General features: G+C 50.2%; 8 protein-coding genes across 8 annotated transcripts; 4 read left to right on the forward strand and 4 right to left on the reverse strand.

Moving 5' to 3' along the window:
- Window positions 1–7: 7 nt before the first annotated feature.
- Window positions 8–5575, reverse strand: MRS44_008407 (uncharacterized protein; the record flags this gene model as incomplete). Its single annotated transcript, XM_065620900.1, has 12 exons — window positions 8–64; window positions 186–1277; window positions 1335–1484; window positions 1553–2544; window positions 2781–3049; window positions 3468–3526; window positions 3582–3646; window positions 3700–4726; window positions 4852–4963; window positions 5035–5127; window positions 5195–5493; window positions 5558–5575. The coding sequence occupies 12 exons, from the start codon at window positions 5573–5575 to the stop codon at window positions 8–10; spliced, it is 4233 nt and encodes a 1410-aa protein (XP_065476972.1).
- A 325-nt stretch (window positions 5576–5900) lies between these two features.
- MRS44_008408 (uncharacterized protein) lies at window positions 5901–7025 on the forward strand (the record flags this gene model as incomplete). Its single annotated transcript, XM_046283482.1, has 1 exon — window positions 5901–7025. The coding sequence occupies one exon, from the start codon at window positions 5901–5903 to the stop codon at window positions 7023–7025; it is 1125 nt and encodes a 374-aa protein (XP_046133564.1).
- Window positions 7026–7137: 112 nt separating this feature from the next.
- On the reverse strand, window positions 7138–10121 carry MRS44_008409 (uncharacterized protein; the record flags this gene model as incomplete). Its single annotated transcript, XM_065620901.1, has 6 exons — window positions 7138–7728; window positions 7783–8099; window positions 8152–8475; window positions 8932–9619; window positions 9678–9937; window positions 10010–10121. The coding sequence occupies 6 exons, from the start codon at window positions 10119–10121 to the stop codon at window positions 7138–7140; spliced, it is 2292 nt and encodes a 763-aa protein (XP_065476973.1).
- Window positions 10122–10196: 75 nt separating this feature from the next.
- On the forward strand, window positions 10197–12573 carry MRS44_008410 (uncharacterized protein; the record flags this gene model as incomplete). Its single annotated transcript, XM_065620902.1, has 5 exons — window positions 10197–10523; window positions 10583–11140; window positions 11537–11604; window positions 11673–12279; window positions 12355–12573. 5 exons carry the CDS (start codon window positions 10197–10199, stop codon window positions 12571–12573), a joined length of 1779 nt encoding a protein of 592 aa, XP_065476974.1.
- Window positions 12574–12784: 211 nt separating this feature from the next.
- Window positions 12785–13231, reverse strand: MRS44_008411 (uncharacterized protein; the record flags this gene model as incomplete). The annotated part of the gene is made up of 1 exon (XM_046275840.2): window positions 12785–13231. One exon carries the CDS (start codon window positions 13229–13231, stop codon window positions 12785–12787), a length of 447 nt encoding a protein of 148 aa, XP_046133560.1.
- A 514-nt stretch (window positions 13232–13745) lies between these two features.
- Window positions 13746–16400, forward strand: MRS44_008412 (uncharacterized protein; the record flags this gene model as incomplete). The annotated part of the gene is made up of 4 exons (XM_065620903.1): window positions 13746–14623; window positions 15168–15340; window positions 15379–15554; window positions 15609–16400. 4 exons carry the CDS (start codon window positions 13746–13748, stop codon window positions 16398–16400), a joined length of 2019 nt encoding a protein of 672 aa, XP_065476975.1.
- A 446-nt stretch (window positions 16401–16846) lies between these two features.
- Window positions 16847–19833, reverse strand: MRS44_008413 (uncharacterized protein; the record flags this gene model as incomplete). The annotated part of the gene is made up of 7 exons (XM_046283481.2): window positions 16847–16891; window positions 16953–17226; window positions 17281–17597; window positions 17662–18159; window positions 18278–18339; window positions 19048–19119; window positions 19182–19833. 7 exons carry the CDS (start codon window positions 19831–19833, stop codon window positions 16847–16849), a joined length of 1920 nt encoding a protein of 639 aa, XP_046133557.2.
- A 1904-nt stretch (window positions 19834–21737) lies between these two features.
- Window positions 21738–22505, forward strand: MRS44_008414 (uncharacterized protein; the record flags this gene model as incomplete). The annotated part of the gene is made up of 1 exon (XM_046273727.2): window positions 21738–22505. The coding sequence occupies one exon, from the start codon at window positions 21738–21740 to the stop codon at window positions 22503–22505; it is 768 nt and encodes a 255-aa protein (XP_046133555.2).
- Between the last annotated feature and the right edge of the window lie 1394 nt (window positions 22506–23899).

Here is a 23899-nt window from a genome sequence, read left to right on the forward strand (position 1 = left end):
TAAACTCTTAGTGGGATAAACCACCCTCCGCAAGGCTGCGGTGACGGTTCGTATCATTGATTCGCTGGTACGTGGTAGCCAGGCTTGACAGGATGGTCCCCATTCGGGGAGTAATACCCCATACCCAAACCTATTTGTTGCTCTTGTCAGCTCACATTATATATCATTGGCTTGCTTTCACTTACATCCTGGAGACTCAAACTCCATAGTCTTGCTAGTGCAGCAGCCAGAGACAACCCTTCCCTGAAACTACAGTCTGTCTCATCAAGCACTTGCTTCATTGAGTCCAGAAGCTGGGCCTCGGCGGGACTGGTTAGGATGTCATTCAAGGCGTCAAGTTCTACGGCATGTACCCATTTGGTCACGAAAAGAGCTATAGCGGAAGAGTCAGCCCTCTTGTGCGATGCAACGCTGTCTTCTGAGCACATACCACAGTCCCAAGCCGCAACGGCATGCTCAACACTCCAATGGAATGCTGCCGTTTTGCGCATGAGCAAATGTCCTATCTTGACTGTCCTTCTTAGACCATCAAACGACCGTCGTACAACATCGAGCAGATAAGGCGTCTTTATCATTTTCGTCGATGCAAACACCGCCACAGATGCTTCAACCGAGTCCGAGTCTCGAGATATCAAGCTCAAGCGATCGAGGCGGATAGCGGAACCGAAGAGTCGGATGTATGCGATAGGGAGGATTGCCCGACAGGTCGATATCAGCGACGGCTTGGCGGTGTGAGTCACTTCCTCTGGGTTTGTGTCGACACTTTCTTCCAGTAGTTCATGGTATCTCGCGAGAGACTGCATTGCCGAGTGAAGCAGTAAAGACGTAACGTTGGCACCTAAAATCGCGGACGAGGTCGGCGGAGCCACTTGAAATAGATGCCACGTATAGACTACAAAGGCGTGTGTGATTACCCACGCCGAGAATGGAGAGACTCGAGATCGGTTCTTTAAACGACTAGAATCATCGGAAATGAGGTCCATGAGCATTTCCCGCATGGTCAGATAGTCCGGTTGATGCCAGGCGGTTCGGAGCTCACACCACTCCCTTGTTGTCTTGGCATTCCAGTGGCTTTCATCGTCAAAGGCCTCAAAGTCCAGGTCTTCGGCGGGATGAAAACCGGGGTTGACATTGTAGATGATCATATTGAGGGTGCTGACGATAAAGATTCCACCCAAGGTTCTTTTTCGGGTTTCGTGCTGGATCCATTCAGGCCAAGAGAGTGTTCTGTGGTCCGCACCTTGATCGTTGAGGGACTGGCGAATCGTTTCGTACACCTGGGAGTATTGTTATGAGACAATGCCTCTAGACACTAGGATAGGAACCAAACGTACCAATGTATAAAATCCGTTCTCGGCCATAGCTGTAGACACCAGCTCGTCGTCACCGCTTAAAACGGTGAAAAGGGTCAATAACAGTTTTGTCTGCACAAACCAGATTGGGTAGTCGGCGTGAGACACTGAACTGTGGCTTGCAGAGGTCATCTGTATCCCAGGTTAGCCAGTGCTTCCGATATTCGCAGCGGATAACGCGCCTGTTCGATGGAGCGTACAGTGATATCGTACAAGCTTTTTGCCCTCCGTCGGTCGAGGCGATACAATGCACCGATACTACACATGATGAGGAGCAGCGGACTCGGAGTTGTTGTCGGGGTAAAAGTTGGCCGGTGAATTATAGGGAAGTGGCCATGGAAACAGTCCATGTAGCTGGAAAGGAAGCCCTGGCAGAGTTTTTCCGTGGGAATCTCCTCGAGCTGGTGTTCTGGGACATGCCGTTGCACCAGATCTTGGCAGATCCAATCGCGTACATGCACATCGGCAGTGAATGCTTCGTTCAAGCCGCCATTCCTTTCCTTGGGTACATGCGGATTCGTGGGTGTCGCGATTGCCCGATGGTCCCGGGGGCTGGAGCCATGCGCATCTTGGACACGTAGGGCTTCGTCGGGAAAGGTGGCATGTGGCCCTCTGGAGGTTCCAGCCGTACCCATTACAGGTGTTGCAGTCCAAGACAACTCCATCCAGTCAGGGATCTCGATTTGGTCAAAATCCGCGACGTCGAAGAGGTCATCAGGCAGAGGACCAAAGTCAAGCAGAGGCAGGCTTAGCTGGCCCTCTGCGGGGTCTTGAAGAACCAGAGGATCTGGCATTGCTGGGGCTTGTTGCTTTGGATCTTGGTGTCGTGGGTACTGGACTCGATATGGCGGTCCGCAATCCTGCCCATTCACACTCCGATTGTCTGAGGGCTCACTGCCGACATCGGGCGCAGTCGATCCGTTGGGAGAACCGATTGCAAGGCCGTTATGAGACCTCGCCGAGGGGGAGACGTTGGGGGTGCGGCACACTGGCTCACTTGTCGACGTGCGCCGGGAGGGTGGTGTTGGCATGGAGTGGTGACGGGCAGCAGGTTGCGGGCCATTCATCGCGCCGATGGATTCAAAGCGACTTCCGACGTCCTCATCGACGCCACTAGGCCTTGGGGGTAAAGGGTCGGTATGGCGGCATGCTGGCGGTATCCAAGCGTTCTCGTCGAGCGACGAGAGGGGTTCTAACAATGAATCGCGACGGATGGTAGGATGCTGAGCACAGTGCACCGTGTCCCCTCGTTAGCCGATGCGACCAAGGCTTTTGGCGGAGCATGGGGATTCGTCCGAGTGCATTTGTCGGCATGCAACGTGCGTTCGTGGCGAGTGACGAGATCTCTGATGATGGTGAGAAAGAAACAAGAGAGGTAAGCTCAAGTTCATGCAGGCAAACAAGTACAGAGGGAGATAGGAATCTTACTTGCGCGAGTAGCTTTTCCGACAGTAGCGACAGGAAAATGGTTTCTCGAGGGTATGTCTCCGTTCATGCCGGATACAGTGCTCGCTGCGCTTAAAAGCCTTGGGGCAGTGGCCACACTTGTATTGGCGAGGAGACGAGCTAGGCCGCTGGTTGGTAGGGTCTTGGTCGTCAGATGCCATGCTGATGGCAGGTGAATATATCTTGAGATAAGGAGGATAGAAAAGAAACGGGGGACAGGGTGGTGGTGGACATTGGAAATACCCCAGATTCTTGGAGGTGTTCAGCCGGACGGTGAAAAACGCGGGGAAAAGGGACGCCACTCCCAGTGAGGAATGGCCGGTGGGCCGCCCTGTGATTATCACGGCTACAGGGCGGAGGGATCAGTAATATTATTTCCGCTAACTACGGAGTGATTCGTAAGTTACCTATTGTAACGGTGCATCTAAGCGGTCACGGCACAGGGCAAAAGATTGGGGCATAATCGCTATTGTAGCAATTAAAGAAGGTGCTTCAGCTGCCTATGGCTTCTATCGCTCCCACGAGGAACCAAGCCGCAACACAACTTAATGGAAATAATACAGCCAAAACACAACTAAAGCATACACCTAAGCTTCAATAAAAATGATGCTCTACAAATGACTAGCCTGCTTCTCCGGAATTGCTCCACCTTCCCTCAGATACCGGTACCTTTCGGGCCAGATCCCGGATTTTCCAGGTGACAGGATACCGTTCGGGTCGACAGCATCCTGGATGAGTCAGCCACGTCTTCATTTCATACAGGTCACTGTAGAACTCGCTTACCTTGAGCTTCTCGATGAAGCGGTTGTAGGCATGATTGTTGAAATCGCTCAAGCCCGCGATGAGATCTAAGTAGTCAACGTTAGGAGGAAGGCCACTTGTCGTTGAAAGCTCTGCTTACCCATGTGGTTGACGTGTGCGCGGTACATGCCATAGCCTCGCTTTTTGCTCTCGGCGTGGAAGTTGTGGTAAAGCTTGTGGATCTTGTTTCGATGGTCGGGGTCTTCTTGGTTGAAGGTGAACATGTTGACCATGATCACGTGCCGTTCGTGCATGAAAAAGTCCACCATCGGCTCGACTCCAGCTGCTTCATAGTGAGGCCTACAGGCACGTATCCACTCGAGAACCATCTTGCCCGAGTTAGGGATGATGGGGGCATAGTCGCCGTGGGCGGCCTTGCCTCCGCCCCCGCGTGGCAGCGCCCAGCCTACCAATGGAAGACTCCAAAGGCTTGGGATACCAACCAAGAGACTCCCATTGTCATTTGGGATAGCCTTGTTGTCAAGGAGCTCTCCATTCTCACCCTCGAAGAAGTTGCCGACGAGGGTGGCCTGGGGAACCCTCTTGGCCACAATCTCCTTGATCTCTTCGAACTGGGCTTGGATTATCCTCTTCGGACCGTAAAGTCCCCAGCGGCCATGCCAGTAGTTCATACCCTTCTCCTTGCGAATCTCCTCCAGCTTCCATGGAGGAATAGGGCCTTCGCCTTGCCAATAGTCGGACCTCCTTCCAAACATGCAAAGCTGCTCAAGTAGGCTCATGACCCAGACGAGGTTAGGAATGACACCAGTCTGACGAAGGTGTCCCAGGACATCAACCAGTGGCTCAATATCCTCAAAAGCTGGAACGCCAATCGTGCATTCCATGAAAGCAGGCGGTTGTGGAGTCAGCCAGATGCTGAGCTTGGTGACGATGCCCAAGTTGCTCTGCAAGAAGAGACCCTCAATCGACGGACCGAAAGTAAATTTAGACAGGAAGGCCGAGGGCGAGCGGGTGATGCCGAATTGTCCCGTACGTACGACATCTCCATCAGGGAGCAGCACCTCAAGCCCGGCAATTGATTGGTGATGGGCAGAATGAGAGCCGAAGCCGGTACCACGGTCCAGAGTCTGCCAGAAGGGACCCGTGTCAGCACGCAGAAGCCATGGCTATCAACGAGATTCGAATGGATGCTTACATTACCAGTTACGCTTCCCCATCCAAGAGAGGGAGTGCTTGGCCACACCTTTTTGCCATGCAAGGAGCAATAATCACCTAACTCCTTGAAACTCACACCTGGCTCTACCACGGCGTAGGAGAAGTCGTCGCTAACCTCAAGCACTCGGTTCATACGATGAAGGTCAAAGGCGACGGACCCATTGACTCGCGCAGACGGGCCCCCGTAGCTATACATTAACCATCAGCCTGTGCACCTGGAGCCTGAGGCTCAACCGTTGAACAGGAGGAAAAGACTCACCCTAGGTTCTTGCCTCTGGAAAAAGCCCAGACCGGGATGCCGTATTTATTGGCGACCTTGAGAGCCTGCTTAGCTTCCTCGAGCGAAGAAGGGCTGGACGCGGGAGCATGTCAGTACTGCTAGGTTTCGATACGTGCCGCTTTTCAACAAGGGTACCTACCAAACAGCCGCGCTCGGCATCCTCCTTCTCTCACTGTCATCGATATAAATGTCGTAGGGATCGATGTAGTGAGAGAGAGCATCGCCGATGAAGACATAATCTTTGCCGACGGCGTCGACAAACTCGGCCAGGGCCTGTTCAAAGGTTTCCCTCTTCACATCGGGGGGCAGCACGGACTCAATAGGGTAGCCTTTCGGGGCTGCAAATGTCGCCAAGTGAGCCTCCTCATACTCGGGCTGAGCGTATGTGTCTTTAGGGGTGCGGGTCGTCATTCTTGGGTTTTCGATTGCGGATCCAGTCTGAAGAAAGAAGTTGTAGTTGGTGATCCAGTTGAAATCCCATCGCGCGTATTTGTAGGCTTACCGCGAGGAGCAATGGCATGATGGTTGGCCGGAATGTGGAGGAGAGCGCGGTCTAGTGTAATGTGTGGAGAGTGGATGAGACCTTGGAGACACCCCACACTCCTCCACAGACTGCCTGATGGAGATGGCCTTTCTGGGGTAATGTCATGGGATCACCCTGGGTGCAATGATCAGCTCCAGTCATGGTAGCCAGCATCTACTGAGGCAAGTCGGTGTATCTCGCGCTGACGCCCATCAGTACGTTTGCAACTGCACGCTTGCTCATCATCACCGCCGTTCTAGGGGGCGCCGCAGACAATCGTTTCCTCATACCAGCTACCTCTACGCATGCACCTGCGTAAACAATGGTGCACCCTCCGGAGTCGTCGACGACCATGCTGGCTGCTGTCGTCGAGAAGTTCGGCGAGCCGTACCGGATGAGGCGCGTCTCACGACCTTCGTCGCCGCAAGGCCAGGACATACTGCTCAAAGTCCTCGCCGCCTCATACTGCCACACGGATGCCGTGTTTGCCTCTGGTGGACTATCCCAGACCTTGCCACGAATTGGTTGCCACGAATTTGCCGGCCAGGTACTCGAGGTCGGGCCAAACGTCCCAAAGACTCGTGGCATCTTTGCCGGCCTTCACGTCGGCGTGCCAGGTCGAGCCTATCATCCATGCGGGACGTGCTACGAGTGCCAGAATACAGGCCCTGATGAGATAAGCTACTCTCCATACTGTCCGCGGGCAGGCAATCTGGGCTTGACACAGGATGGTGGTTTCCAGGAGTTCTGTCTCGTCGACAGCCGTCAAGTCGCACCTCTCCCCGAAGGCCTCTCGCCGCTACAAGCAGCACCGTTGATGTGTGCCGGTCTTACTATCTGGTCAGCCTTGCATCATGACGCGGTGCAGCGCGCAAGTACGGTGGGAATCCTTGGCGCTGGCGGAGGGCTTGGGCACTTGGGTGTTCAGTTCGCTGCACGCCTGGGCAAAAGGGTCCTGGCCATTGATGCGAACGATGCAGCATTGGCGCATCTCAAGCAGGTCAAACACGGCCTGGGCTTTGCTGGGACCTCGGTTCACGTGGCAGATGCACGCACCGTGAATGTGCATGAGACCAAAGGCATCTGGGAGGAGTCATCGACAAAGCTTCCCACCGAGATCGGTCTCGATACTATCAACCTGCTACCAGAGTCGCAGAAGGCTTTTGATCTAGGGATGCAGCTGTTGAGAAATCATGGTACGATGATTGTACTTAGCTTTCCGAAAGAGAAGCTCTCCGTCAGTGCTCATGACTTGGTCTTTCGAGATATCAGGCTGGTTGGAAGCTTGGTCGGAAGGAACGCGCAACTCAGGGAGATGCTGGAATTTTTCGTGAAAAGTGGCGTGAAAGCTTCGGTCAAGGCATATCCCTTTGAGCAGCTCAATGAGCTAGTAAGGGATAGCGAGCAAGGAGTGAGCGGGAAACTTGTCATCGACATGACTCTGTAAATAAACAACAATACCCAAGTTCGCGGTGAGGACTGGATGGAAACATACTATATACATATTTGAGTGCGAAATTTGCTTCCATTACTACAAAACATCTGGCAGACTTCCGGTCTCACTCGACATCAACAAACCCTTTACCGTCGTCCCACACAATAACATTGTCCCCACGCCTCAATCCTTGGACGAGCGCCTGACGACCGGGCCTGTCACCCTTTGGAAGTTCATTCAGAAATGCCCACCTTGTATTCTCCTTATATCCAGCCGTCTTCCAGTCATTGATGTCTTGATTCGGGTCGTTGTTGTATACAGGCAACGTTTCAAACAAGACGGCGTCGTGGGCGAGGCAGATGAACACTCCTGGATGGGCGTCTAAGATTCGTAGTTTATCGATGCTAGCCTGTGCGGCGTCACCGTGTATGTACACCGTCCCAGGGACCCTAGAGACCTTGTAGAACGGACTGGTGCGAGAGGCATCGGAGTCCTCCTCAGAACTAGTTCTTACGACGGGATGATGGGCTGTAAACATGGAGCAAGGGCAAGGGCTTGGATAGTAAGAATCCAGCTGGCCGCTTGGTATACTCGCAGGTAACGGCAGATAAGGTGTTGGCCGGAATGCTCCGGCAAAGTGGCAAGCGTCAGCTCCCATGAAAATGAAGGTATCTGGCGTCGTTCTTGCGAGCCCACAAATGTGTCCAAGAGCATGCTACCACGCCGTGAGCTCAAGAACCGAAACATGGTTTTGAAGGCAAAAACGAACCCCAGGAACATCTAGGAGGTAGAAAGAACCGTCTCCGAAATAATCATGAGCAGTGAAACCGGCAACTGACGTGTCGAACTCGGGCTCGTGGATTCGATGTCCTCTGCCAACAAGTCCAGAGTTAGCGGCTGGTGGAGTAGTCTCTGTAGAAGTCTCCAACCTTAGGTCACTCGCGAGTACTGGGCTGTCTGGTTTCTCCGGCCAGCCTGGGGCAAATTCGGCAGTGAAGCCTGGTCCTACGACAATGTCGATCGAGGGCGGGAACTTGGATCCATCTCCAATATGGTCCCAATGCCAGTGGCTCCACACGATTGACTCTGGGCAACATGCCATGTTAGCCAATGTTTCATATGAAGGGATCTGTCATACTAAGACTCGCCAGATCAAAGCCCGAACTGGCTAGGATCTCGTCCACACCGTGGTCGACCTGCATCCCCACAAGGTTACTGGCAATCATCTTGTTTGTCTGAGGTGAGCCATTCCAAAAGTCCTTTCGAGAACCACAATCAAACAGAACATATTCAGACCCAAGATCCGTCTTGTGCTCGAGTAGAAAACACATGGTGTTGAGATTGAGCGTTGAGTGGTGGGCGATGGGAGGCTGAATGAAGACTGCGGCGTTGCAAACCATGCGAGTCGTGGTGTCAACTGCCTGGACTCGCACTGTTGCTGAAGAAGCAGGCAGATCCAGGCCTGGGAACGGAGCAGGCTTGATCTCGTGGGTCATGATGATTAGCATCAACGGGCGTAGGGACGTAGCGCGAGATGGAACTCGTATGGGCACATTAACGCTTCACTGCCTTAGGGACATGCCAAAGCTTTATTTCTCCTCGAATCAGGGTTACCAAGAACACTCCACATCCCCCACCTTCAGAACTCGGGGTAAATACGTTGAATCGCCGTTTAGTTCAAGCTTGGGGATAACGCTCGTTAGTGTTCTTAACCCCTAGCGTTTTCGTATCTTTTATTTTGTACCAATACTTCTGTTTTCTGTCTGTGGAATCTATCCAGCTACTCAATACTCTTCTGCCGAGTCTATCTATCTCTCTGATATTCTTCTGCCAAGTCAGTACAATTCCCCATGTCACTTCGCTCCTTCCCCAGATCCGCCCAAGTACCTGAATACTACCCTGCAATCCAGATCCTTACAATCCGGAGCCTCGCTAGCAGCTGTGTACACTCCCAAGACGGTCGATCCCAAAGCATTTCTTGAGCCCAGTCTTCTTGCCATGCTGACAGCTAATGAAACATCCTTCTTCATTAACTGTACTCTAAACCCTCCGTTGTATCCATTGGACGCGGGCGCCTGGGGACAAACTCCTGGGACGGGGTTGAACCTGTCACAGATGGTGTTTTGAGCCGTTCCAGCGCCGAAGACGGATGCCAGGATATGGGCGTCGACACCAGCACGCATGCCCATATCCATTGCCTCGGAACAGGCGATCGCAATGGCTCCAGATAGATAGTTGTTGGAAAGCTTCGCTGAGAGGCCCAGAGATGGTCCGCCACAGGGGATTACCTTGCCGCCCATAGTGGAGAGGAGTGAAGTCAAGCGAGAAAGATTGGGATCCGACTCGGAGCAGCCGAGGAAGAATGCCATTGAAGCATCGGCGGCCCCAATCACTCCGCCGCTGACAGGGGCGTCATAGAACAAACTTTGTGGAGATTTCGTCAACACCTGCCCCTTTATATATAGATTGGTGCTCGTATCGATCGTGGAAGAGTCAATCAGGAGTTTGGCTGTGGAGATGGAAAATGCGCTGAGAATTCCCGAATCTGGATCGAGGTACGCAGACCTGACATGAGCGCCTTCAGGCAGCATAGTCAAGATCACATCCTGTCGCAATGAAGCAGTCAGCATGGCAAACAGTACGAACCCTTCATATTGTACTTACGCATTTCTCAGCGACTTCTTTGGCGCTTGCACATTTGAAGATCGAATCAGGGAACAGAGCCACCGTCTCGTCGACGACTGCCATGACGATATCATAGACGTGAATTTGAGATCCTTTTGGCAACTTCTTTGCGAGATTGATGACCATTGGCTTTCCCATTGCACCAAGGCCGATGAAGCCCACAGAGGTGGCTAGTGAGTCTTGGACCAGTGACGCCATGGTCATCTTTGCTTCTGCCGACTCCCGTTCAATGGCTTGATCTAGATAGGAAAAAAAAAATCAGAGCTAGAATTTTTATATGTCACGGTCCGAGATAGACAACAGTGACGTACAGCGTGTAGTGATGGAGCCCCGAGCGTGGGGTTGAGCAACCGGGACTTCAAAGTCCGGAGGCGGTGCGACACTCCATGTGGGGGAGAGAGAGTCATTGAAGAAGTGCTCCATGCCTAACATGCTGTCTGAGCAGCTTGTAGTTGACTCTTCAACACGCAAAACGTCAACAAACCACATCAGGCTGCCATGGCCCTCTCAACAGTCCAGGTTCATGCCCTCTCTGGAGGCCGCTTCACTCTTCCAGAAACTCAATTCGTGAGCCCAGCATCTAGCACAGCCCGCAAGACAGTTCCGTCGCTGTGCTTTCTCATCCAGCATGCTTCTCCCACGACTGGTAAGATGACGCGTATCGTCTTTGAGCTGGGCGTCCGTCGGGACCCGAGCCGCTATTCAGAGCCCATCCGCCGTCATATCACCACCCGGCTGCCCTTGACAACGGATCCTGATGTTGTCAAGAGCCTCAAGATGGGCGGGCTGACGCCGGACGATGTCGACTATGTCATATACTCTCACGTAACCACGCCCTGCACCCGCTTCCCTTGGGCTAAATGTCTTTCTGACTTTGAGACTAGGTTCACTGGGATCACGTCGGCGAGCCGACCGACTTTCGCCGCAGCTCCTTCGTCGTTGGGCATGGATCTCTTGACTTGCTACAGGGAAATGCATCAAGTCTACGTGGAGGTCATTCCTTTTTCGAACCAGATCTGCTTGATCCGCATCGAACTATACAGCTTCCAGATCCAGAGGCGTCCTACACAGCACGGGATGAAGCGCAGGTATCCGGCATCAACTTTGGCGGGCCGTGGCGCCAGTCTGACAGCCTACCCTCAACCCTGGATATCTTTGGGGATGGAAGTCTTTACATCGTCGATGCCCCCGGTCACCTTCCCGGACACATCAACCTTCTTGCACGCACCCGCGAGAACGAGAGTGACACCAAATGGATCTACCTTGCCGGCGATGCCTGCCACGATCGCCGCATCATGCGTCACGAAAGTGAGGTCGGACAGTGGCAGGATGCCCAAGGCCATACATGTTGTATCCATGCTGATCTCGAGAAAGCCAAGGCTACGATGGAGAGGATTAGGGACCTGGAAAGAAAAGGTATTGAGACTATCTTTGCGCATGATGTGGAGTGGGAAATCAGGAACAAGAATAGCCATCGTTTTTGGGGGAGTTGATCCACAGGCCGGGTTTCTGGAGGATCTGGTAGAAACGTTTCCCCTGCAGATCCAACGATCCAGAATATGAGAGTTGTGTCTAATTCACCTGAGCCAACTCCAACGTGATCCACGGAACACGCCCATCTCTACCCGTGCTTTTCCTGTCCAAGCCTTCAGGTGGAATGCGCTGTGAGTATGTGGGGTAGCCTAGAACCCCACGCTGTTAATACGCCTAGTAGTGGCCATGCCCGTTCCCATGGAGCTGCTTGGCAAGAGAATAACAATCACACCCCACTCTACATCCAGACGGTTACCTGCCTTTGTCCCAATTATAAGTATCAGCTTATCAATTAATTTGAGTAGTGTACTGGTGAAAAGGGCCTCCTCTCTTCGGCGCTGATCACCCATCATCTTCCCCAAAAACCAGAACAGTACGCTTCCCGCATTCTTAATTCTTGCACACTCAGACCTCACCAGCCATATCTAACATCGTGCCAAGGCTCCATACCCCAGACACCATGCCATCTGGTCAGCAGGAAGCAAATTTGAAGGCCAAGTTCGTCACCGAACTAGGACAGGATGCCTTTCATTCTGGTTGGAAATCGATCCTTGAGCTAGATCCAAGATTCTTCAGCGCAGGCCTGTCCTTGGCTCGTGTACCACGTCAGAAAACCAATCTATCGCCGAAGGAGCAGGCTTTTGTTGCACTTGCCGTTGACAGCGCCGCGACGCATCTCTACACTCCAGGAATCCATACACATATCAAGACTGCATTGAGAGAAGGCGCTAGTGTGAACGAGGTCATGGAGGTCATTGAACTGACCAGCACTCTCGGCATTCATGCCTGTAATGTTGGGGTTCCGGTACTGGTAGAGGTTCTGAAAGAGGAAGGGAGGTTCCTGGAAGACATCGCCAGGCCATACGACGCGAGACAGCTGCAACTGAAGAGAGAATTCACTGAGAAAAGAGGGTATTGGCATGAGACTTGGGAAGAACTCTTGAGACTTGACCCCGAGTTCTTCGAGGCTTATTTGGAGTTTTCTGGCGTACCATGGGCCAGTCTAGACGACGGAAAGGAGGAAAGGAAGGGATACCTAACACCCAAGGTGAGTTCATCACAATCGGTCTCTGAATGAGACTTGTAATGACGAAAAGGCATATCAAAACTAACGCAAGTGTAGATGAAGGAGCTTATCTACTGTGCTTTCGATGCCTCATCTACCCACCTCTACATCCGCGGGCTTAAACTACACATGAGAAATGCTCTTGGATATGGTGCTACGCCGCAGGATATTCTACATGTCTTGGAAATTGCAAGCCAATTGAGCCTACAAACAGCTTATGTGGCAGGTTCCATACTGCAGGAGCTCCCTGGAGAGGGTGATTCCGAAGCGGAATAAATAGATGCTTGTAGAAATGATGCATATATTTAACCTCGAGTTCGGTGCATTAGAGATTCGGGAATACTTTAGCAGAAGAGGCGAGGCCCCAATACTGGTTACATTTTTTCTCATTCCCGGTGCAGTGTATGAAAGCAATGCTGCGACTCAACATCTTCGTTGCTCTGACGATCAAGTAACCTCTTTATGCTACCATACGGAGGCTCTACCTTCACTCCGCCTTGTTCCCAAGCTCCCTTGCCTTCTCGCCCGTCTCACTCATCTCGTTGAGTACTCTCTCGGCAATCTTCATAGCCTCCACGCCAGCCGGGACACCGCAGTAGGTAGTGCAGTGAAGGATCGCTTCCCGGATCTCAAGCTCTGTCAGGCCATTGTTCCTCGCTCCACGAACGTGGACAGCGAGCTCTGGCCCACGGTTAAGAGCCATAAGCATACCAATGTTCAATAGACTCCGTTGCTCCTTCTCCAGACCGGGCCGTGTCCAAGCGTATCCCCAGCACCACTCTGTAACGAGCTCTTGCCCGGGCTTGGAGAACTCGGTGGACCCGTTGGCGAGGGCGCGATCGACATAGGCATCGCCGACGACGCTGCGGCGCATCTTAAGGCCCTGCTCAAACAGCTCCTTGTGGAGCGCGTCGAGTTTGCTGTTCTGATTCATGGTGGCAGGCGACGAAATCAAGTCCAATGTCGGTCGAAAAGCGGCTTCTTTTGTCGTTTAAACGAGGAGAGCGGAATAATATCTCGGCTGATTGGTCAATACGACATGAACAGGTCAATGAGAGAGATATTAGTTACCAGAACAGCCAGGGCAATGGGAAGAGGATGCGGTTGCGTCTTTGCTAGTAGTAATGATGAAAGAAGGCCGCTGGACATTGTGAAGACCAAGGTTGGTACTTGAAGGAAGTCGGTCATCGGTTATCTACTACCGAAGGCGTGGGGCATCGTGGGGGATCTTGCAGCACCGCGCAATGTGGAGAGACATTGGAGTTCCCCTTTAACGACCACATGATCTACGCCCCCCGGTATGTCCACCCCGCATTTGGAAGAAGCATACAAGTTGCACTGTTAAAGAAGACTTCCGAGAGTCAGTTTTCGAAACGGATGACTTACCAGTTAATACTCTAAACTGATTGACTGAAACCTGCATCCCGTGTCTCATCTCACAACCAACCATGACTGCCACCTCAGGTTCAGACACGCCTGCCTACATCGTGGTCTCGGCTTTGGACGCCGGCCACATTACACTTCCCGAGACGCTGTTCGTGACGGATGCGGACCCTGACCTCAGAGCAACGGTGCCTTCACTCTCGTTCCTCATACAACATCAGCCCTCGTCGCTCACCACCGACAAAGACCAAAAGACGACCCGCATTGTCTTTGACCTGGGTGTGAAACGCGACCTGACGGGCTATCGAGAGATGCAACTCGCTCATGTGGCTCAGAGACAGCCCATCATAACGGACCCAGACTGTGCTAACAGTCTGCGCAAGGGCGATCCCAACAGTAGAGCCTTGGACGGTAACTCCGGTCAGCAGCTTCTGGACCCAGGCAAAGATATTGACTTTGTCATTCTTAGCCACGTTCACTGGGACCATGTCGGCACGCCATCCGACTTCAAAAATGCCACTTTCATCGTGGGATCAGGCACCCTGGACATTCTAAAGAACGGTGCCGGGCCTCTCTACCCAGCCGAACTGTTCAACCAAAACGAGCTGCCACGGCTGCGAACAGTTGAACTCCCACCAGTCAAGAGGCACCACAGCAACGAGTACAATGACACTCCCCACGCCCCAAAGCACACCGACACACCCGCCCAGAGTGTGGCAAATCTGCCCCAATCGGCCAGTCAATGGGCGTGGCAACCGCTGTCTGTCTTTCCAAACGCCCTCAACTTCTTCGGTGACGGGAGCCTGTTTGTCATCGACAGCCCAGGCCATCTTTACGGCCACGTGAACCTTCTTGCCCGTCTCTCGGAAGATAGATACCTCTATCTAGGCGGCGACTGCTGCCATGACCCTAGGATCCTGAGCGGGGAAAAGAATATCGCAATGTACGACGACGGCAGGGGAGGGATGAGAAGTGTCCATGTGCACACCGAGACCGCGAGGGCGACCCTGGATAATATCTCCAGTTTCTTGGGGGACAGGGGCGGCGGAAATGTGCAGATAGAGGTTGTCTTGGCGCATGACAAGGCATGGAGGGAGAAGAATCGACACAGGTTTTGGCCAGGGACGCTCTGAAAGAGTTGATTAGTATTACTTATTACTCCTATACCAATATTTGGATTTATTCCTTGGGCATAAGCTTCTAATTGATGGCGTACAAACCCCAAACCAGTCTTTGGCCTTGAAAGTGAACAAGCCAGAGCGATCGTGAAGATGCAGCCAGATAGCTGGTGCTTTACCAATGATGTAGTCAAAGAACTGAGTAATGAATATACAAGATACGGCTAGTGAAATCTTACAGGCCGATCAGATCAATTCCAACCGCGGGGTCCCGCAATACCCCACATCCATCGCTGGCGTGGTTGAGGTCATCACCGAGTGTGGGGTAATGGGTGCTGAGATGTTATAATTACGCCTATTCGGTGTGAGGGGTTGTCTTGACAAGGCTCTACATCGCCGTACTTCCATTCCCAAAGCTACCATTTCGACCCTGTCTGGAGAGCAAGCCGCATTACCCACCAAAGCCAAGAGCAACAAAGAAGATGCCTGCTTCACCATCAGACACGGTGGCATTCATTGGTCAGAGATCCCTCCCAAACTGGGTGTGAGATGGAGACCAATTCAACTAACCTGGTTTCAGGCCTTGGGGTGATGGGCTACCCAATGGCGCTGAACCTGCACGCTGGTTTGGGCTCGGACCAAATCCTCCTCATCTGCGACACAAACCTGGAAGCGTTGGATAGATTCAAAGCCGAGGCAAGGGGCAAAGCGACAGTCAAGATAGTTTCCAACGGCTTTGAAGCAGCCAAGGCAGCGGTGAGAAATATCTCATCTCTTCTCAAGTGACCAGGTATTTTCTGACGACTCCAGAACACAGTTTTCACCATGCTACCAGGGTCTGGCGCCGTTAAGTCGGTCTATTTGGACCCTCAAACTGGCATCCTCGCGGGTGCTGTGGCAGCTGCAGAGAATTCGGGACGAAGCCCAGAACGCAAGATAGTAGTTGAATGCGGAACAATCGAGACCGACTGCATCCATTCTGTCGCAGCTTCGTGCCACGAGGTTTCCACTTCCAAGCTCTCGAACACTCTTGTCTTCATTGACGCGCCTGTTTCAGGCGGGCCCATGGGGGCCAGTGCTGGCACTCTCACCTTCATGGTGGGTTGCCCACCGTCCTTGTCACATGAAGTATTTCCCATTGTCAAGTCGTATCTGGGGTACATGGGCAACCGAGAGGGCATATTTCTGTGCGGGGACGTCAGTGCGGGCACAGCTTTCAAGATAATCAACAACTATCTTAGCGCCATTACGTCCCTGGCTGCATCCGAGGCGCTCAACATTGGCGTGAAAGCTGGGCTTGACCCCAAGACGCTCACCGATGTCATCAATGCCAGCGGCGGTCAGTGTTGGGTCACAAGCAAGAGCAACCCGGTCCCGGGCGTTCAAGCCAACGTTCCGAGTAGCCGGGACTACGAGGGAGGATTCAGGATTGAGTTGTGTGCCAAGGTATTGGGCATGGGAACCAAGTTGGCCGAGAGTGTCGGGGCGAGGACCATCCTGGACAAACCCACACAGCAAGCATTCAGCGAGGCAATGGGGGATGAAAGGTACTCTGGGAAAGATGCAAGGGTTGTTTACCAGTGGTTAAATAAGGCTACCTAGATTGCATTGGGCACCATAGCTTGAATATGTTGATCGCTGTATTTCTCTTGCTGGGTTGACTCGATCTGCCCTCGGGGCACTGTGTTTATTTCTCGTGGCATAATCCTAACACAGCTAGGGATTACCTGGCCTATTAAATCACCCGACCTCATTGCCACGAGATAATAACAAGCCTACTAACGAGGTTACGCCTTTTGCTATTAACTCATAGTGGTTTGTTCTTGAAACAGATACATGCTTAATCAAACACATGGGGCAATCACACTAAAAAGAGGTACACTATGAGAACAAGAGAAGCGGAAAGTTGGCAATGCAATAGGCCGCTCTGGTTGAATGACACGTAAAGTTTAGTCCAGACTGCTGCAAAAATGCGGTGTGGTTGATTTCGTTCTATACTAAGATATTGGTATTGGAAACTCGATTCTTCTCTGCCAAAGCAAAGAAGCCTACTTGTAGTATTGGGTGAAATCATGCTGGATTTCTTTGACCGCCTGCAACATGGTCAGTATTCAAGCTATTCTGTTATAGAGTAAAAAGTATGACAATACTCACATTTTGGAGCTCTTGGGAGGACGCTGGATCAGTCTCGGCTTTCTTGAGCATCTGGAAGAAGCCATCCGTCTCGAGAGCTCGTTCAGGATCCACCTCGAACAACCTGCGCAAGTTGGAACTCGAAACTACGTCAATGACATCCAGCCACTTTTGTCTCCTGATCTCGTTGTATTTATCCAGAATCGTGGTGTCAGCTTTGTGCTCGTAGATGCCTCGGAGGCAGTCATACAGCCCGCCGACATCGACGATCCCTCCAGTAAGGCCCAGGCCGCCGCTGTTGGAATGGTGAGCATCAAGATCTCTACTGTCTGAATACAAATGGTCTTACAAAGGGTTACAGAGATGCGCGGCATCGGCTGCAAGCAGAAATCGCCCTTGACGCATAGACGTGGCCAAGCGTTGGTGGACCTTGTAAGGGCTAAAGTTGACGAGCTTATAGTCGGACGGATTCGGATGACCGGGCAGCATGTCCCTGAACTTGGTAGGCTGGCGCTCCCGTAATTGCTCAAATGTGAGGCCGGGAAGCTCACCGTAACTCACTCGCCATAGCCCATCCTTTGTGATCTTGGCGGCCATGTAGTAATGCTCGGGGTGCACAATAAAATTCGAGTCATTCCATCTGAACTGGGCAAAGTCGTAGTACACCTGTGGAAATAGTCAGCGTCAACGGTCCCGGTGTATTAAAACACTCGTGGTTGGGAAAACAGACATTTGTTGCCACAATCTGTTCGTCCCATGTCCTGCCCGGAAACTCCAAGTCACCGAAGAGCGAACGGCGGATCTGACTGTTGGCTCCGTCACAGCCAACGATATAGTCGGCGCTGAGCTTCTTCTCACCATCAGGAGTTTCGGCGACTACCCAGGCTTTGTCCTCGTTCTGGCCGATGCCGGTGACCTTGTAGTTGAACAGAACATTGACATTTTTGTGCTTGAGGAGATGCTTCCTGAGAATTTCACCGAGTTGATCCAATGGTAGACAGACCATGCGGTCAGGGTCGTGAGATACGTTTCCGGCATCCAAAGTCACGATAGGCGTGCCATCCAGCTTACGCCAGGTGACGCCAGCTGGCATAAATCCTCGCTCACGGAGGTCATCACCGACGCCAGCTCGGTTCAGCTCATGCATCGAAGGTGCAGGATAGTGCGTCGCGCGTGGGTTCTTGTCCAGGTCGCTCTTCATATCGAGAAGGGTAACAGGGATTGAACTCTGCGCGAGCATCAGAGCTAGCAGAAGTCCAGATGGCCCTGCACCGACAATTATAACCTCGTATTAAGGTCAGCTCGGGGGGTCAATACTTGAATGTCGGTTCTGGGGTCTGCCTTACATCGTTGAAGCCAGGAGTAGGCGATGACATGGTGTGCTTAGGTGTAGTGAGGAAGCTGAAGACTTTTCTAAGTATAGATCGCGTCTATGAACAAAACCAACGATCCCCAAGTGACGGCCTGAGTTATCTACTTTTTAACCTCCCAATACGCACAGAGCTGTCATGTGTCTAATTGTAGGAGCTTTTACTAACCCTCACTCGTTTGGGGACTCATATCCCCACATGTACACCTGCGAAAAGAGCACTCCCCACATTAGCTAGACCTGACGTGGAGTAAGCATGAAAACAGAGCCAAACAGAGTGGGGTTATTTGCCCCGAGCTGAGCAAGGATGGAGAACCAGTGAATGAGTTAATAGAGGACTGAAAGAGGACATAGGTATTAGAGGATCACCCGCTCATGCCCAGGTCCCGAAGCTATAGTGACCAAGGAAGATTTTATGTATTATAATATAATAATAATTTTAGAAGACTAAAGATATCTTTCCTACTACAAGATCTAATCAAAGAAGATTAAACTAAAAAAGGAAGAGAAAAACAACGGGGACATAGGATGGGCGGAAGCCAGTATCTCAATTCAGTCAACACATCCTCAGTTGTGGTACTCCTCACAATCCATCCATTCACAGCCCACAAGCAAAAAATAAAAAGGAAGCATCGCAGTCCAAGACGTTCCTAACGCTGTCGAACGTTGGACTCCCTCATGGTCTGCAAACATGGTTCGTTCCTTTCCGTCCTGTTGGTTTAACCACTTCATATCCGTCAGTCTCACCATCATCAGCTTCATACCAGGCGATGTTGGCGAAATGCAGTGTTCGAGTCAAGCCAGTGTATTGATCATAATCTAGAGATCTGTAAGCCTATAGGAAAACCTCTATGATTCCCATGTTTGAACAAATGACTCACCATAGGCGTACATGCCGTTTTTGAAGTACCATCTTGTGGTCAGCTTATCGCCATCCCATGTGCCAAACCCGACGTTGATTCCGATTTTGCTGTAAACCTTGACTCCATTCAGCCATACCTCGTAAGCCCCATCTTGCTCTCGTGAGACGCGCATGCGAATGACCACATCATGCCACTTGTCGCGTGTGAGATCTTCAACGAGAACTCCAGTCTGAGCTCCGCCACACGCAGGCCGATGTTCAGCAACAAGAGAGTTGTTCGTAATGCGCAGACCCCCGCACCACGAGGAACACCTGCCTGGGCAAAATTGCTGCGCAATCATCGTCTCTCGATCACCTGGGAAGGGAGTCGAGGCGGATGTCGAGGGGACGTAAACGCTGAAACCCTGCCAGCCTTCCTTTGCCATCTGGCCCACGTTTCTGCGGGTGTCAGGTCTAAAAACACAAATTTCAGCGCCGCGGTCATCGCGAGTACCATCATAATGCTTCTCATCGAAGAAAACATCGAGGACGCCATCCTTGGCCGCGACTCTAGATGGGCCTTTTACATTGCATGACGAGAATGGTGCTAGAGTCCCATCAGAGAAATTGGAGAATTGAAGTTGTCCAGCGAGGACTAGAGAAAAGGTACTTAAAAGAATGTAGAGAATCATGGTTACGAATGGACATGAGACAGAGACCTGGAGTGGTAACGTCCATCTGCTTAAATAGAATGAAAAGGTTTAGCTTAAAAATGGACCAGGGGCATGATACCATTAGTTAAGCGATTGACCCCTGAAACAACTGGAGTGGTGCACTAATATGATACGAGGATGCTGTGTATCATAATTTAAGCATGCAAGCATTAATCTCGGTAGACCTAATATGACTAGCGGCCGTCTGTAATTGCTTGGCAAACAAGGACTCATTATATATATCGGAAAGTAGCTACCCTTATAGATCTAGACCTTCACTCAAGCTCCACAAGTATCCCCTATGATCTTAGTCCCCTCCGCCTCTAGAGTACAGACCGCCACAGCATCAGCTGTTTCGATGTCTACTGTATCTTCATACAGGGTAGAACTCTCTTTGAAGGCATCGAGGATGCCCTGCGTGCTGGCTTCAGAGCATACTCCGCGGTTCGCGAGACAAAGAGTGAAGCCAAGCATCTCTTCCAGTGAGAATCCTAATGTTTCGACAAGTCAGTATCATATTTTTATGCCATTCATTGGATTCTAGAACTCACGTTTCGCAGAATTAAACAACTTATAGGGGCAGCAATGTTGACACCCAGGAGAGCAGTCCAGAATTGCACTGGCTGCTGAAGCCATGTAGATGAGGGGAATTGCAAGCTTCGTGTCGGGTATCTCCAAGATCGGTCTTGAGGCTTTTGGGACGTCGTAATCGGCTTAACAAATGGTGGATGTGAGTGAAGAGTGCTGGGCCTGTTCCCTACTTATCCTATATATCCCCAGATAGGCGACCTTGGATCTTTCCCTGACAGCGCAGGAAATTGCCTCTTCTGGCCCATGGCGTCCTCTTCTCGGGCCCTAGTCTCTGCATTCACATTCCATATGTTAGATTTGTAGTTGAAATGTCCGAAATCCTGCCGAGGCTGACGCGTGGCTGAGCTTTGTATCACTGTGCCCCCGGACATTCAGCTTTGATCAGCCAAAGTTGTTTTAACCTTAACATAAATGCCGTATGATAGGTGCTAGGCCAAGAAAGTAAGGTTGGTACATACTATAAAGAGTAAAACACCCGAAACTCAGCCCTAGATCTTACATAGCCGAAATATCTACCTCTCTCTATTCATGACGCGCCTGTCTTATATCTGGCACTAGAGTGGTCGATCCGTAACTTGTGATTAGTCCGACTAAGACGGGCATAGTGGATCGTCATATAATAAGAAAGAGGGGACAAAGTAGAAGGAATGGCGGTAAGGGGGACGAGAGGTGTTGCATTACGCGTAAGAACTCCCAAGGCTGAATTGAAAAGAAACCCTCAGCATAACCCGCTTGCGTCACCTGTCAAGATCTTGCAACCCCATCAGAGATCTTTCAGCCCGTCACCAATATTCACCAATAACGGGGCAGTGCCGTCCATACGACTGTCAGCAGCCTTCAGCTGACCTGCTGGAGGCGGATAAAGACATATCAGGCATTAGGGTTTGTAACTTCTCTGACCTATTCGCGGCCGATAAATTACAGAGCATCTCAGGTCGTCATCGGCTTCGTCTGAAACGCATATATTGCCTTTCTCCTGCTCTTGGTATACTATCTAGTTTGCTATGGTGAGATCGATCATGTGACGCCAGCAGAGACTACTTCTTTTCCATTTGGCGAGGAGCCGAATGGCCAGCTATCACAACAAGCATACCGCCCACGCACAATCAAACGTATTGACAACTTGTTTCTTTCCCAATGAAGAAGAATTGCGGGCTTTTCAAAGGGGAAGCGACGTCACTATTGTTCTCTAGTCGATGGATCTATCGAAGCGTGCTTCACCTCAGTACGTCAAGCAAAGTTTCCGACAGGCTTCCTAAATTCTACTGACTGCTGCCTAGTCCATCACCAACATGGCCGACATCCAGTTGCTCACGGGCATCTGTGTCCTCATCATCGGGTTCATTGCACTTCCTTGCGGGATTGACGCATTCCACTGGAGAATATTGGTCTACCTCGCTTGGTTTTCAAGCATCACCCATCTATCGGGCCTCGTTGCAACCTCACACGTCCACGAGAGGGTGTGGGAGAGGCACATCCGAATATTTCTCTCGCTCTTGTTTCTTGTGATGCTCATGGCAGCTACACTTCCGGTCGGTTTCTTTGACTGGGGAGACCCCCTCATTCGCTGGCGCGACGATACCCCGACAGTCTATCCAGGCTCACCTGCCATTTGCTCCTTCGACTTTGAGCTGGCATTTGGCCTAAACGAGCGGATCTGGAAAGAGATTTGCAGTCAATCAGAATGTCGGGCCAACGAAACAGCTTGGTGGTGGCCGCCAGAGGACAAGGACCAGCGTCCGCCGTATCACATATGCTATAGCATCGGCGAGATAACAACATTCAAGGGCATGGTCATATCTCTGATTTTTCTAGCCCTTGTGTTCATATTTAGACTTCTAAAACTAGTGCCTTCTTTATCTGGAGCATTGACTCGGCGTGTAAGAGAACCCATCGCTGCATTCTCTAGACGATTCATCACCAAGTTGGCACGCTGCGCGGCGAGACCTGACGAGTCCAAGTGGGCGAGCTTGCGGCAAGATTTCTGGACATATCTGGTTGTAAGACCTGTCCCTGCATGGTTCCTCGTCTTTCGAATTCACATCGATCTGTTCGCATAACAATTGCAGAGGTTAGCAAGCATAGATCAAGTGTCGACGGTTTCCATCTGCTGACCCAAGAACAGCTTCCTTAGCTTTTCGGCCTTCTGCTTTGGGGGACGATACGCGTGATGGGAGGAAGGATGTCTTCCAAACAAGAGAGTGTCGTTCAAGAAGCCAATAAGTGGTCCCTTGGCCAGACATTACCAGTACGACTCTTCTTAGGGCCAGTAGTCATAGTTGTATGTTCTTTTGCTAGGCATCTTTCATGCAGCGACAGGACACTCTCTCTTAGCCTCTATATCTCATAAGAACATTGTCTATCACCCTAGCTTACTATAGCTTAGAATCCCAGTCCAGTATCTGGGCTTATATAAGGGTGTGGGCCTGATTGGCACGATTAGGGTAATATCAGAGATACAAGATAAGTTATATCTATTTATTAGACTTTAACTTAGCGAAGCTTCTATAATACTTCACTGAGAAGCGTTTTATATAGCTTAATGCCCACGTGACTATCCGAGGATTTCCTAACCCGCTAGTAATAGCTAGCATAACCTAAATATTCTTATAATTACCCCTCTCTAGGGAGCTTAGTCCTATAAGCTTATCTAGCTAATTATACCTCTTCTTTATTTAATATTAAAAAATATCTAAATTTAGTTATCTTTTAATAATCTTAGGCCTTAATACTCTTTTATAATACCTCGCTAATTATTTATTATTTCTTTTATATTTTTTATTATAATATTTATAATCTTTATTATAGATTATATTATTCTCTTTTATAATTAGCTAGTCGCTATTAAGTTAGTAATTACTTCGTATTACTAGCTATCTAGTATTAGTAGCTTAAATATAGTTATTATTATTATAACTAAAGTTTTTTTTTTTATAATAAATTTTTTTTTTATTTTTTTTTTTATAATAATAATTCTTTTACTTATTATAATACTATTACTATAGCCTTTATAATTATTTTTTGCCTTCTTTCTTAAGTTATTATAAAAGATTTTTTAGTTTTTTTCTCTTTTATATTTATTTATTTATCTTATTATTATAGAGCTTTTAATAATATCTCTCTTTTTTACTTATACTTCTATATTCTCTAAGTTTAAGTATAATCCTAATATATACTTCTAGAAGATAAATATTAATAAGGTTCCCTATATATATTACTTAGAGCATATTAATAAAGATCCTTAGATCCCTTATATTACTAATAGCTTATTAAACTATTATTTTCTCTATGCCTATAATAAGAAGAAGTATAGCTCTATAAGTTATTTTTTTATCTCTTATTTGCCTTCTATAAGCTATTACTTATACTTTATAGATTCCCTATAAGCTCTAGGGTATTACTTAGGATTCTTAGAATAATATCTATATTATTATTAATAAGGTTCTTAATAATC

The sequence above is a fragment of the Fusarium solani genome (assembly GCF_023522795.1).
Source record: "Fusarium solani strain SB1 chromosome Unknown bctg00000004, whole genome shotgun sequence".
Classification (NCBI taxonomy): domain Eukaryota; kingdom Fungi; phylum Ascomycota; class Sordariomycetes; order Hypocreales; family Nectriaceae; genus Fusarium; species Fusarium solani.